This window comes from Peromyscus eremicus, chromosome X, assembly GCF_949786415.1.
Source record: "Peromyscus eremicus chromosome X, PerEre_H2_v1, whole genome shotgun sequence".
Taxonomy (NCBI): domain Eukaryota; kingdom Metazoa; phylum Chordata; class Mammalia; order Rodentia; family Cricetidae; genus Peromyscus; species Peromyscus eremicus.
Window position 1 is genome coordinate 42123852 of NC_081439.1, and position 13979 is coordinate 42137830.

The window sequence follows — 13979 nt, forward strand, 5'->3', positions numbered from 1 at the left end:
GCTTGAGTCAGCCAAGCCCTGCATTAAAGTTTAAAAATAGAAAATGTTAGGTTGTACAGCAGGAAACTAACATCCCCAAGGTGACAAAATCAATTGGTACCAACAACTAAGGAGATGATATATTCTTGTCTCACGGAAGTCTTGACCCCTAGTTTTAGTTTAGTTCAAAGTTCTTTCTACACAATCAAAGGACAAAAAAGTGGAATTTTTGAATCCTATATATTAAAATTATGAGAAAAGAGGTTAGAAAACATGGCAACTTTTCCAGGTGTGGTAGCTCATGTAATTGCAAGAAGAGAAGGACTGCCCTAAGTTCAAGACCAATTTAAAAGGACAACAGAGAGCTCTTGACTAGCCAGGGATACATGACAAGATCCTGCCTAAAAATAACACCTCTTCCCCTGGAACGCATGGTAATTTTCAGTAACTGTGAATGGATGTCATATCTGTACTGACTGAAAAGAACTTACTTCCAATGCATAATACACAGGTTTGTCTCTGCCAAGCTTATAAGCCACGGTGGTCAAAAGGCCATGTTCAGAAAATACACACTGTAGGAAAAAAAAACCAAAGATTTTAGTGTGGAAAAAATTTAAAGGATAGTATAAAGCCTTTTTTCTTTTGAGATAAGGTTTTACTGTGGAGTCCTGGCTAGCCTAGAACTCACTAGACTAGGTCTGCCTTGAACACACAGACATCTGCCTGCCTCTGCCTCCCAAGTGCTGGGATTAAAGGCATATACCACCATGCCCAGCTTCAGTTTGAAAACATTTTTAAAGATATAATAGAATGTTTATTCATAATAATTCCATCAATAAAATAATAATTACTAAAACTAAGTCTTAGTCATTGGTAATAAGAACACACTCAGACTGCTAAAACATTATTACTTGTTTCAAATTAGATTTTCACTAAAAATCTGACATGATACTAAGTCTAGAATTTCCATTAACACAATCAAAAGAATATATAAGAATTAAAAAAAGCATAAAAGGCCTCTTGTTAGAATCACTCCAATTTCATGATGTTCAACATTTCTATTGAACCAAGTTAAACAATGATAAAGATTAAGTAAAAGCTGAAGACCCTAAAAGCACGCTAATAATGAATTAGATTCAAGCATTATATATGTGAATGTAAAGAAGACTTTTATCAAAGTGAATTTAAAAGAAAAACCAACCTTACGGCCTGTGTTACACAGTAAGAAGCACCCTGTTCCATACCTATACATGGAGGAAGAATGAACAGCATGAGAATTCTATCGAAAGCAAATAGCAAAATCTTAGTACTACCAATAGTCAAAACTGACATTTAACTTAGCACAATAAGTCATTTTATGAAGGCTTTTAAAAAGTGTTGAAAGCTACCAAACATCACACACTAAATATTCTTTTTAAGAGTATTTTTTAAAAATCAGTCTAGAAGGAAATAGATTGAGATTAATTAACAGGGAAAATGCAGATACAGGATTTAGCATTTAGTCAGTCATAGGCCAAGGGTATGTTTGTAAAATATGACGGAATTACAACAAATTCTACAGTCAGTCGCAGTTAAGTGACTACCAATCCACATATGGTGACAACATGACTGGGAGCCCTTCGCCAATTGAGTTGGCCAGCTTAGTGCAATCACTAATAATAGCTAGGGACTGAGAAACACCACTATGTTCTGGCAGGGTGAAAGGATGAGCATGGACCAGCAGACAGGATAGCTGGAAAAGTAGGCCAAAAGTGACGAACAAGGACAAGCTACTTAAGGCTTACTGATCTCATTCTCCCAGCAGGGTAATGTATTCCAACACTGGTGGGATAATCACAACCAGAACTCAACACTGCTGCTATGGAAGAACTGAACTTACTTTGTGGTAGTTTACCCGTATTAGCTCTGGACTCTGCCACAAATCCGGCACTTGGACGTAATGGACAGTTTTGACTGTGCATGCAAGATCAGTTGCTAACCTTAACTGATACAGGTAAGGGTCACAGAGAAACAGTTTCCTGATTTGTTGTTGTTTTGTTTTCTTTTTAGAAACAGGGTTTCACTGTGTAGCCCTGGCTGTCCTGGAATTCCCTCTACAGACCAGGCTGGCCTCGAACTCAGGTAACAGTCTGCCTCTGTACCACCACCAACCACACAGCTGAGAAACAGTTTTAAAGTGAGCAGAGATAACAAGGCTGCTACAGCTACCACTGACGCTGCCTAAGCCTGTAATTCCCGCCTCACAGGTCTTGCTCCTTTGCTATGTGCTAGCATGGCTATAACTGCATTGGTGACATTCTACTAGTGCCTCGTCTCCAAGCTGGCAGAATGGTGATGGCAGAATCTATGACTACTACTATGATGGCTTCATTTGTGGGGGGGCAATAAACACAAACCAAATGCATCTTTCCTGATAATATTTTCTTCATACACCATAAGAGTAATGTTTACCTCCAAATACTCCATCTCTTTTTACCCAAGTGGATTTCTGGCTGCTCAGTGAACACGTGACACATCCTAAAGGTATGGGACCACTGAATATTGAAGTTTGAACGGACACTTACCAAATACACTAAGTGCAGGCAATACATTTACAAACTGGAGCACATGAGTTACTGGAATTTTTTGCTGCCCATCACCAAAACGGAAACTGATTGTTTCTTTATGAAGCAGAGTAGGGATTTTATTAAAAGTAGAAAGAAAGGCACTCAAGAAAAAAATAAAATACCCAGGAATATGGATGTTGATGTCTCAAAGAAGAGTTGCAGTTTACTGAAAGGCATTTCAAACACAGATTTTATGCTTTTTTATTAGACTGTGTAGCCCTGGTTGCCCTGAAACTCCCTATGTAGACTAGGCTAGCCTTGGAACTCAAGAGATCTGCCTTTAGAGTGCTGGGATTAAAAGCATGTGACAACCCACCTGATAATTTTATGCTTTTAAAAGGCAAACAGGGGCTTGAGAGATGGCCTAGCAGTTAAGAGCTCTTGTTGCTCTTGCAGAGGACCTGGGTTCGATTCCCAGCACCCACATGGTAGTTCACAACCATCTGTAACTCCAGTTCCAAGTTATTTTTTTGGTTTTTTGAGACAGAGTTTCCCTGTGTAGTTTTGGTGCCTGTCCTGGAGCTTGCTCTGTAGATCAGGCTGGCCAAAAACTCACAGAGATCCGCCTGCCTCTGCCTCCTGAGTACTGGGATTAAAGGCGTGTGCCACCACCGCCCGGCCCAGATACTCTTTTTGACTTCCGTGTATACCAAGCACAGACACCCATGTAGGCAAAACATTTACAGAAAACAACTTATACTTAACTCACTTCACATTTCCCTGTGTGTGCAATGCATAACTTAGCAGTACCACATACATGTTGCAAACACAACTTCTTTTACTAGACCTCTTCCTTACTTTGGCTAATCCTAACCCTCCATCCCTAGGTCTTCTCCCTTGACTCTCTGCAGCATCCTGTGTATCCCTGTAGTCTTCCTTTCTGTCCCCATCCTCTGAGTCTATAGTATAAGGATATAGTGGTTTATACCATGGGTTCTTGGCCTCTAGCTTCTCCTTGCTTTGAGACCCAAGACTGTCATCATATTAACTGACAACTCCAGTCACACCTAAACACCAACTCATAAATGTTCAGAAGTTATCCATTCCCTATCAAGGAGGAGGAAAAAAAAACCAAAAATCAAAACAAAATGAAAAGAAAACTCTTGGCCTGAAATAGCTTTACAGCATGGTTGTTATGGTGTAAATGAAATATCCCTCATTGGCTCATGATTTGAAGACTTGGTCAAGCTAGTGCTGCTATTTGGGGAAGTTATGGATGCTTTGGGAAGTGGGGCCTAGCTAGCGGATGTACGTCCCTTGATGTATGCCTCTGAAGATTATACTAAGTCCTCAATCTACTGCCCTGTTTCTTCCTCCTGTCTGCCATGATGGGAATCTCTCCAATACATGGTCCTGCCACTACATTGTTCTTCTAAATACCACCCGCCCCCACAGCCCTGTTTTGTTTTTACACTGACTAGCTCAGGCTGATGTGGAACTCACCATTTAGCCCAGACGATCTCCCAATTACCTGGAATACAACTCAGAGTCACTGGGCTCATCTTGTTCTCGACCATTTTCCTACCCTCTCTACATTCTCTATACTAAATCCTCCTCCTCGTATCCTTGTTGAGTGTCTCTTCCACTCTCCAGTATTGCTCCTTCTCTGAAGCATCTCACTACCAGCATAATGTTTTTATATGTGGGATCAAGTCCAGGGTGTTGTGAATGCTAGGCAAGTTCTCTTGAGCTTGCCACTGAGCTATATGCTGAGGTCATTTCCAAAATCATTTATGATTTGTCTGGCCTTACTCTGAAAGCCAACGACATTACTGCAAAGTTTCTTATGTCATGCAAGCTCCAGTTTATACACCATCAACTGGCTGTCTGTGTTGTTTCCCCTCAGGGTAAGAAATGTGAGATCAAGATCTTACGATTTGCCGTTTCCCTTCTCCAACCTGCAGTAGCTACACAGCTACTCAAACAATTATTACCTACTTTTAATTAATAATTTATGGACTTGGCTGACAATGGGAAAGGAACAGAAGAAAGAGAAATGAAGGCTATTTTACTGTGTTCTATATATTGTGCTAAGTAATGGACATATTATAGAGATAGCATCTGATTTACTAGCATTAGTGTTCCTGGCAGAGGAGGAAAAGGAAAAAAACAGCCTAGTTTTCTATGACTCCCGATTCAGTTGCTGGAACCCTGATTCAAAGAAAATGTTTTCACAATTATGTTGGCTCAAGCGTTCCTTCATAACCTGAGGTCATCACAGCCTACAAAGAATTTTCATATATCCTCCTCCCAACCAACTTTCATTCAAATAAGCTTACTCACTCACATGAGGGTGGCTGACCCTGCTGAGCAGCATTATTTTAGGACTGCTAGATATTTCATTATTTGCAGAGAAAGAACTTAATTACCTAAGTCAAAAATAAAGAAGTCATCGTGGTAGCACATGCCTACAATCCCATAATTATTTTCCCAGAACTAGCAAGATAAGGGTATCATAGCAAGTCCAAGGACAGACTGAGCTACATGAGACCTTGTCTGAAAAACAAGTCAAGCAACCAGGAAACAAGATATCTGATGAGAAGGTATAGTGATACATGCCTCTAATCTTTTTTTTAAGATTTATTTATTTATCATGTACACAGAAGAAGAGGGCACCAGATCTCATTACATATAGTTGTAAGCCACCATGTGGGTGCTGGGAATTGAACTCAAGACCTCTGGAAGAGCAGTTGGTGCTGTTAACCTCTGAGCCATCTCTCTAGCCCCAAAATGATATTTCAATTTATTCTTTTTTTTTGGGGGGGGGGGTTTCAAGACAGGGTTTCTCTGTGTAGTTTTGGTGCCTGTCCTGGATCTCACTCTGTAGACCAGGCTGCATGCCTCTAATCTTAACACATGGGAGACTGAGGCAGGAGGATGATAAGTTTCATGGTACGCTGAGATGCATAGTGAGATCCAGGCAAACCAGGCTACACAGCAAGACCCTGTCTCAAAAAAAAAAACCAAAAAACAAAAAACAAAAAAAACCAAACAAAACGAGAATAACAAAAACCCTTCAAAATCCAAACCAATGAACAAAAACTATTGATGACAAGAACCATTAAAGAGACAGTCTTCCATGTTTATGGAAATATTTTCCACACAGGACAGACAGTAAATAAAGCATAGCAGTTAGAGCCACGATTAAAGAATACAATGAGTTAAGGTGCAAATATTGTGCCTCCGACTTACTAGATGCATGACATTACATAGATTAGTTACCTCTCTAAATCTTAGTTCCCTGACATAAAATAGGAATAACTGGATTCCCATATAATAAGATTTATGTGGATTGAGTAATAAATATCTCAAGTATATGGACCATTACATAATAACACAATAGCCATTGTCTGAGTATGTGTTATAATTGTCACTATTATTTCAGCTCTTGGGACATATTGTTTCTGCCATTCAATATATGTAATGGGGTAGGCACTTTTTTAATAAAACAAATTAAGAGAAAATAATAGGAGGAAAATATTATCAAGTCTTCATTTCTTTCATTCTTTCTGTTCCTCATCAGTGGAGACACTTCAGATGAGAGACAGCATCATGACAAGAAAATGGCACTAAATATCCTATAAAAATATACTTTGAGATTGGTCACAGGTAGAAACATCTGAGCAGGATAACACACTGAAAAGCATAATTCGTATTACGGCTTTTCCTCATTTCTTCCCAATGCCACCAATGTAGCTTTAAAAAAAGGAACGAATATGGCCTTGGGGTAAACAACAAAACAAAGCCCTAGAACATGGGGAGCTGAGATGCAAAGATTTCCATGAATTTCTGACTAGTAGTCTTAAAGTACCTGGTGCAAGTTTCAGGAGGTGAGAGTCAGGCCCATCTCAAAAACACCAAAACCAAATTAAAAATGAAAGACAAAAATCAGAACGGGGGGATGTAGTTAACTTGGCAGAATGCTAGCCTAACATGCATGAGGTCCTGGGTTTAATCCCCCAATTGCATAAAACTGGGTGTCATGGTAGATGCCTGTAAATCCCGACAGGAGGATCGGGAGTTTCAGGCCAGCCTGGGCTACCGAAGACTCATGGCAGAGAGAGAAAGGGGGAAAGAGGGAGAAAGGGGAAGACGAATTATAAAAATAATGTGGAAGATCCATAGTGAAGTGACTAAAGTATTGCATTTTGGCTGATTTTTAAAGCAGCAGGGAAGAGAAGTAAACACAACAACATCGCTTTCTAAGGCGCTTTCGTCAACTCACGTGTTTTTGGCCTGTCCATCCTGGAAGCACATTTGTCCCACCAAAGCAGCAGACTGGTCCCCCAAACACTGAAATTATAAACAACAATAAAAAATCCTGAGTCATAGGTTTCTTTTTGTGTATTTTAATTTATCAAGGAGTGAAATATCTATGTCTTACATTTTCTCCCACTGCCATTACCCCCATTTGATAATCAAGATAAAAGGCATAAGGGAGAGTTAAAATTCCATCTCCTCCCTCTCTTCCTCCCTCCATCCCTTCTCTCTCTCTCTCTCTCTTCCTCTCTATCTCATCCTTGCTTTCTTGAAACATAATCTCATGTAACCCAGGCTGGCCTCTAACTCACTATGTGGCTGAGGCTAGACTTAAAGTTGGGACCCAAATTATTGGGCTTGTACTGCATCACCACGCCAGGCTTAGAATTTCCTCAAAAGATTTTGAGTGACCGACCCTGTGGCACAGAAGAACAAGAAGAAGTGGCCAGTGGTGCCGCTCTGACTTGTCCTCCCCAGTTCAAGAAAAGGCAAGGGTTAAGACCAAGGAGGAATGTCGGATAGAGGTGGAGGTGGGGATCGGGGGTTATAACAGGAATATAGTTGGTACTGATACTTACCCCAGATATTGGCACTCCTTCCAAGGCCCCAGCTTTCTGATAAAATTTTTAAAAAGGATTAGGAACAGTCACAAAATGTTGGCTCTACTAACATAACTTATACAGGAATGAAGAAGAGCAACATGCCAAAGGATGTGAGCAGACAAGACAAAGCAAGTGTCTCAACTACGTGAGCAGGACAGAGACAGAGACTAGAAGTACTCGTAGAAATGACAAGAAGAGACATGGCATTGTAGAGGAACAGGAAACACTGGACTAGCTGTCAGGAGACATGGGCTCTAGCCCTGGTTAGTTAGTGTTAGGCCACAAGCAGGCTGCTGAATCGCTCTACACAACTCGTTTATTTACAAAATGACAACTGGGCTACGTGATCACAGATCAAAGTTAGTGTTTTGATATTGCTGCTGCTGTTATGAAATAACCAACATATTTTTAAATAACTATCAAACTAGCATGGAACATAGTTTCCGGAAAGCTGTATTTTATCATCTCTTCTCTCTACTCAAACTGCTTTTAAATACCAAGAGTGCTTAGATTTCAGATATTTGTTCAAAGAAAGTTAAATTTAGACAAGTAACAGTTAATTTATGAATGATGTTTTTTATTTCAATCGGTATTCCCGGCAAAAAGTAAAGTGAGATTTTAGTGGCTGGTTACCAAAACTTCATAAAATAGTTTTTGAGAAAACATATTACAAGGCTGAGGATATATCTCAGTGCTATAGCTATTGCCTAGCATATGCTGGGTCTCAGGTCTGGTTCCCAGGGCCACAGCAGGGAAAACATTACAACAGAGCAATTTGTGCAGATGTTAAGGAATTAGAGAAATTAAGGAATGTGATCCCTAAAGTAAGGATGATGTAGCAGAAAGAACACTGAATGAAAACCTTCAGACTGTCTCCTGAGCCCACTATTTGTGAGCAAATGGCCCTGGGATCTGTAACACCCAGATAACACTAGTACCCTCCTCATGTATCTTTGCTAGTAGGAAACAACATTTTATGTGTGTGTGTGTGTGTGTGTGTGTGTGTGTGTGTGTGTGTGTGTGTGTATGTGTGTGTGTGTGTATGTATATATATATGTGTGTGTGTATATATATATATATATATATATGTATATATAAATGGAAGCCCTTATCAAAATAGAAAATGCCCTCTAGATTCCTATTATTTCTTTCTTTCTTTAATGCTTTCTAGTTAATTAAAGACTAGCTATTTTTCAAGGTTGGACTTTTAGTGCTAGGGACGAAACTCAGCGCCTACTGAAAAGTAAGCAAGTCCTCTACTACTGAGCTATGCTCCCCGCCTACAGCCTGATATTTATTTTATATATATATTCTTTAAAACGAGCCTGGACACTAATAAAGATTAGACTAAATAAAAGGCTTAACTATAATCATCAGGAAACCTAGAGGCTTTCTATCTTGATAATTTATTATAAGAAGTCTGCTTATACTTTCAAACAATCAAACTTTTAAAACAATCTAAGGAATGTTCAGGCATGTAAAGCGCTCTGTTTTCTTTATGGGGAAAGGCTTCTGGAGGATTCCAGGAGGGTCCTCTGAGGAAGCATGCAAAAAAGTGACAGTGCATTTCCAACTAACTGGTCTGAAACATTGGACAAGATATTAGAAAAATAGATATATAGGCTATTTAAAAAGCATTTCTAATTTCCCTACTACGCTAAAGGCCAAAGTACACCACAACTGTACTTTGCAATGAGTAGTATCCAAATCTCTGGAAACCTCCCCCAGAATTTTAGAAACATCTATTTTAATCTTAGGGAAAACAAATAAACAAGATTCTGCTTCCTTTCAAAAAATAAAATATGACTACAGCTTACAATATTTTGGAAGGTTATGCAAATTCTAGAAACATTTGTTTAGTGAATGGACTTGTGCTTGTCTGAAAATAAATGGAAATGCACTGTATCTTTTCGAAATGAATGGGTAGCATAATCGGTGGATAGCCTACTCACCAGACTATGAGAGATTTTCTATAGTCAGCAAGGGGGAGAGAGGGGACAGAAGCATAATATTTTCAATGCAAGAGAAAACTAGGCCGATTAAATGTTTTCTTTCTATTATTCTCTGAAGCTATTTCAAAAGTCACCTCTTTTGCTCTGATCCAAGTGATTTTGTGATCATTCTGAAACTATGAAAGCACTATAGATAAGCAGGGACTATGCTTGCCTTAAGCAATTCCACATTGCCTTAAAAAGCCTTATTCTACAAAGAACACTTAAAAATTCTTGCTCAAGCATCAGCTAGAGCATTTGGCAGTCAATTCTATTTTTATTAACTGCATGAATGGCATTCCTAATATTTTTCACAAAATGGCTATTTTTGAAGCTTCCTTAAACTTATTCTTAAGTTTTATCACGAATTTCAAATTTGTGTGCTGAAATACCAGTTCAAAACCTCCTAAAGGTTTCTCTTTCTGATACTTGACTACAGATTTTCAGTGATGCTAGGCACACTTACTTTTCTCCCTCTGGGTTTCAGTAAAATGCCCATTATGGAAATTGCCTTAATTTGCAACCTAATTTAGAAACAGACTCTTTGCTTTCAGTTTCTTTGTTAAATTCTTCCAAACTGACAAAGAATGAAATATATAACAATGGTTCAGTCACTGAAAGGGATTAACTAGGAAAAAGAACATTATTAAGATGGGAATAGTACCTGCTCTAAATTAAAAGCAAACATCACAGCTACTGCAGTTATTTATATGGAAGGGAAAACTGGCTTAAACATTCCCACACCACTGTTGAGAGTTAGGTTATTGATAATACTTCAAAATATTAATATTCAAAACACAAAAACAATATTACTGAAAGAAAAGCCAACTCAGGTTTATAAATATAAAATCAATTGGTAGTAAGGACTTAAAGTTTTTAGTTATAAAGCCATTTAAAAACATTAAATCCTTATTTTACATAGTACAGATATTCATAGAGAAAGTCCCAAATCCCAAACTATAAAACATAATAAAGTTGACTGTTGAATTCTAAATGGCAAAGATCTTTCTTTTTTAATAAAATCCCCTCCTCCTACTATTTATTTTACCATTAGGCCATAGATCTCAGAAGAACTCCGGACATTGGGAAGAATTTCCATTGGAATTCCAAAAAATCTGAAAAATAATAGCTTTGGGTATATAATACTGTTTGAAAAAACATGGAAACATTTTAAATATAAATAATTAGAAAATAGGTACATCTGAGCATAGAATTCAATAGTGGTTAACATATTAGCCAAGGAAACATAGCTGTATGTTTGGGTATTTAACAGTCCAACCTTAACCAACCAAATCATTACAAATTTTAAAGCATACTCAGAAAGCAAAGAACTTTTCTAAAAGAGGCTAATCTACAAAGAATAATTAATATGACCTGTTGACCTATGTGCCATAGCTAAATGGTTGGCGAGCTGGCTCATCAGGTAAAGGCACTTATCACCAAACCTAAGGACCAGAGTTTGATTCATGGAATCCAAAGGGCAGGAAAAAAGTGACTCATACAGGTTCCCTCTGGCCTACATACACACATCATAGCCACTGTGTCCTTGAACGTGAGTGTGTACACTCACATATAATATATAAAGTTAAAACACAAACACATGGTGAGGGCAAGGGAAGGATGCCACCTAGAGAGCTGTCCCTGTCCCTCACCGGCTGCAGCACTAGGGAGAGTGGTACACCTCGCCTGGGTGACCCTGAGGGTGGGGGTGGGGGGATGGGGGTGGCAATGCTGGACAGCTCATCCTGGTGGTAAGGGGGGGGGACGCTAATGCTGATAGGCTGATCAACCTTGCAACTACACAGGTCCAGAACCAGGGTTATGAGTTGGCCAAGCAGAACATCCACTCCATCTATGATCTGGTGGAGCACATGAAGGGGCTGGTCCTGCAGATCCAAAGCTACAGATTCTCCATGACATAGGGCAATAACAGGGTACCCAAGAGGAGCCCCAGGGAGGCTGTAGTAGAAACCAGAGGCCTCAAATCAGACCAATGACTCTTTGCAATGAACCCTTGCAAGTGAAAATATATGGACAAAAGGATAACTCTCTGTGTCACACTACAGCTTCCATGATGAGATTTTTTTTTTTTTTTTTTTTTGGTTTTTCGAGACAGGGTTTCTCTGTGTAGCTTTGCGCCTTTTCCTGGAACTCACTTGATAGCCCAGGCTGGCCTCGAACTCACAGAGATCTGCCTGGCTCTGCCTCCCAAGTGCTGGGATTAAAGGCGTGCGCCACCACCGCCCAGCAAGATTTTTTTAATTCTCTCTCAAATTTTATTTTATTTTATTTTGGGGAGGAGGTTGCAAGGGTAGATATGAAGGGATGAAGAGATGAATAAAATCGAGATGCATGATGTGAAAGACACAAAGAATAAATAAATAGAAAGCTAAAAAAAAATCCACACACAATAGAAACTGTGTGGTGGTTCATACCTATAATCCCAGAACTAGTGAAGCTGATGCAAAGCAATCACCACAAATTCAAGATTAGGTAGGCTAGGCCAAAAAATGCCGCCCCCCAAAAACAACAAAACAAAAACCCACATACGAAAACAGACTTGCAAACTGTAGTTGAAATGTAACAATGTTAGTATACAACTACCATCTGCAAACAGTAAGATTTAGATTCTAAATAAATAACGTACACAAGAATGTATAGAAAAAAACTGCATTGAGGTCAAACCATAACTTACTCGCAGAGTTCCTTATCCCATTCCAAAGAATGGATGTTGAAAAGCATCGTTCTACTCGCATTTGTTACGTCTGTACAGTGGACACCCCCATTGATTCCCCCTGTCAAACTCTAGACAGAACAAAAGGGACAGGTTAAATCTGAACTAATCTGCACAGGTATTTATATACTGTCAAGGGCAATGGTTAGCAGCAGGGCACATAAAACAAATGGAAGAACCAAACCTTTCAATTATTGAGGTTTCAGCAGCATTCAATAGAAATTCGAGCTGAGCTACACATGTAACTTTAAAATGTCTAGTAGCTGGACTTGCAAGATCCAGCTCATCAGGTAAAGGCTTGATGGACCTGAGTTAATTCTGGAACCCACATGGTAAAAAAGGAGAGAACTGACTTCCACAAGTTGTCCTCTGACCTCCACACACATGTCATAGCATGCACTCACCATCCCCCACACACAAATAAATGGAATAAAAAAAGTAGCTACATTAAAAACACAAAAGAAATAGAACTATAAAATACACCTATAATTCCTGTATTTCATCTTATTTAGCCAATCTGTCTAAAATAACATTTGAACACATAATCAATGAAAAATATTACTAATACATTTTTCCTTTTTTGTCTGAAATCTGTAGAATCCAGTGTGTATTTTATACTCACAATATACTACAGTTCAGAATGACAGCACTCACATGTCCACAGACTCAGGTGGTTACTCGATTCATGCAATTCTAGCTAATTTCTGAGTCAACGAAAATCAGTACTGTTTTTAATCTTCTCTCTTTGGAAAATTCAGAGCCTTAAAATTTTGACTAGGTGGAATGTTACCTCCAAAGGTTTATAGAAAACTTTCTATATTCACTTTTCTTTTTTCATAACACATCTTTTTGCACACGTCCTGAAAGCAGTTTGAAGTTTTCTATAACACCTTCAGACAGAGATAGATTGGAAATCGCTGTATATAGTGACACATGTCTGCATCTTAGGACTCAGGAGACAGATGTCGGAGGATTGGCACAAGTTCAAGTCTAATAGGGTCTATGTAGTGAACTGCAGGCCGATCAGGTCTACATACTGAGACTCTATCCCAAAAAAGCCAAAACAGAAAAATGTGTCATATAAATATCTAAACCATTAATTTCTACTGGCCTGTGTTCAGCTCTGGACAGAATATTTTAATATTAACTTGTGCTATGATTTAGTTGCATATCCTGGCATGAATTCACAAGAAAAAGCTATAAAATGTTGACCATGAAGGAGAAAAGTAGTTGTGGCATTTTAATATGTGAAATAGTTATTTCTTATCTGGGCAGTGGTGGTGCACGCCTTTAATCCCAGCACTCAGGAGGCAGAGCCAGGCAGATCTCTGTGAGTTCAAGGCCAACCTGGGCTACAGAGTGAGTTCCAGGACAGGCACTAAGACTACACAGAGAAACCCTGTCTCAAAAAAAAATGGGGGCTGGAGAGATGGCTCAGTGGTTAAGAGCACTGGCTGCTCTTCCAGAGTTCAATTCCCAGCAACCACATGGTGGCTCACAACCATCTGTAATGAGATCTGGTGCCCTCTTCTGGCACCAGGCAGAATATGCAGGCAGACATATAGGCAATATGTATACATAATAAATAAAATCAATCTTTAAAAAAATAGTTATTTCTTCTTAGAAATAGCTAGTGGCATAGAAGGAGATGCTGGGCTTGAGAGAAAAGCTACCTAAATGGCATGCTCCAATGATAAGACTTATGAAATATGGTTTTGGTAATTATCTTCTGCTGTCACTCAAATGAAACAAGAAAAGTAAAAAGGGAGGTAGACAAAAATGTCTCTCAAATGGAGACAGACATTCT

The 13979-nt window shown here is 39.0% G+C and overlaps 1 protein-coding gene across 2 annotated transcripts in view; it reads right to left on the bottom strand.

The window, feature by feature from the left end:
- Gk (glycerol kinase) overlaps positions 1-13979 on the bottom strand; it is a 78672-nt gene that overhangs the window by 24918 nt on the left and 39775 nt on the right. For both annotated transcript variants that reach the window (XM_059250216.1, XM_059250217.1), the window contains exons 7-12: positions 12134-12243; positions 10487-10553; positions 7424-7459; positions 6811-6878; positions 1181-1223; positions 471-551 (exon numbers count right to left, since the gene is read on the bottom strand). In XM_059250216.1, coding sequence (XP_059106199.1) covers positions 471-551; positions 1181-1223; positions 6811-6878; positions 7424-7459; positions 10487-10553; positions 12134-12243 — 405 coding nt within the window. The remainder of the gene's footprint in view (positions 1-470; positions 552-1180; positions 1224-6810; positions 6879-7423; positions 7460-10486; positions 10554-12133; positions 12244-13979) is intronic.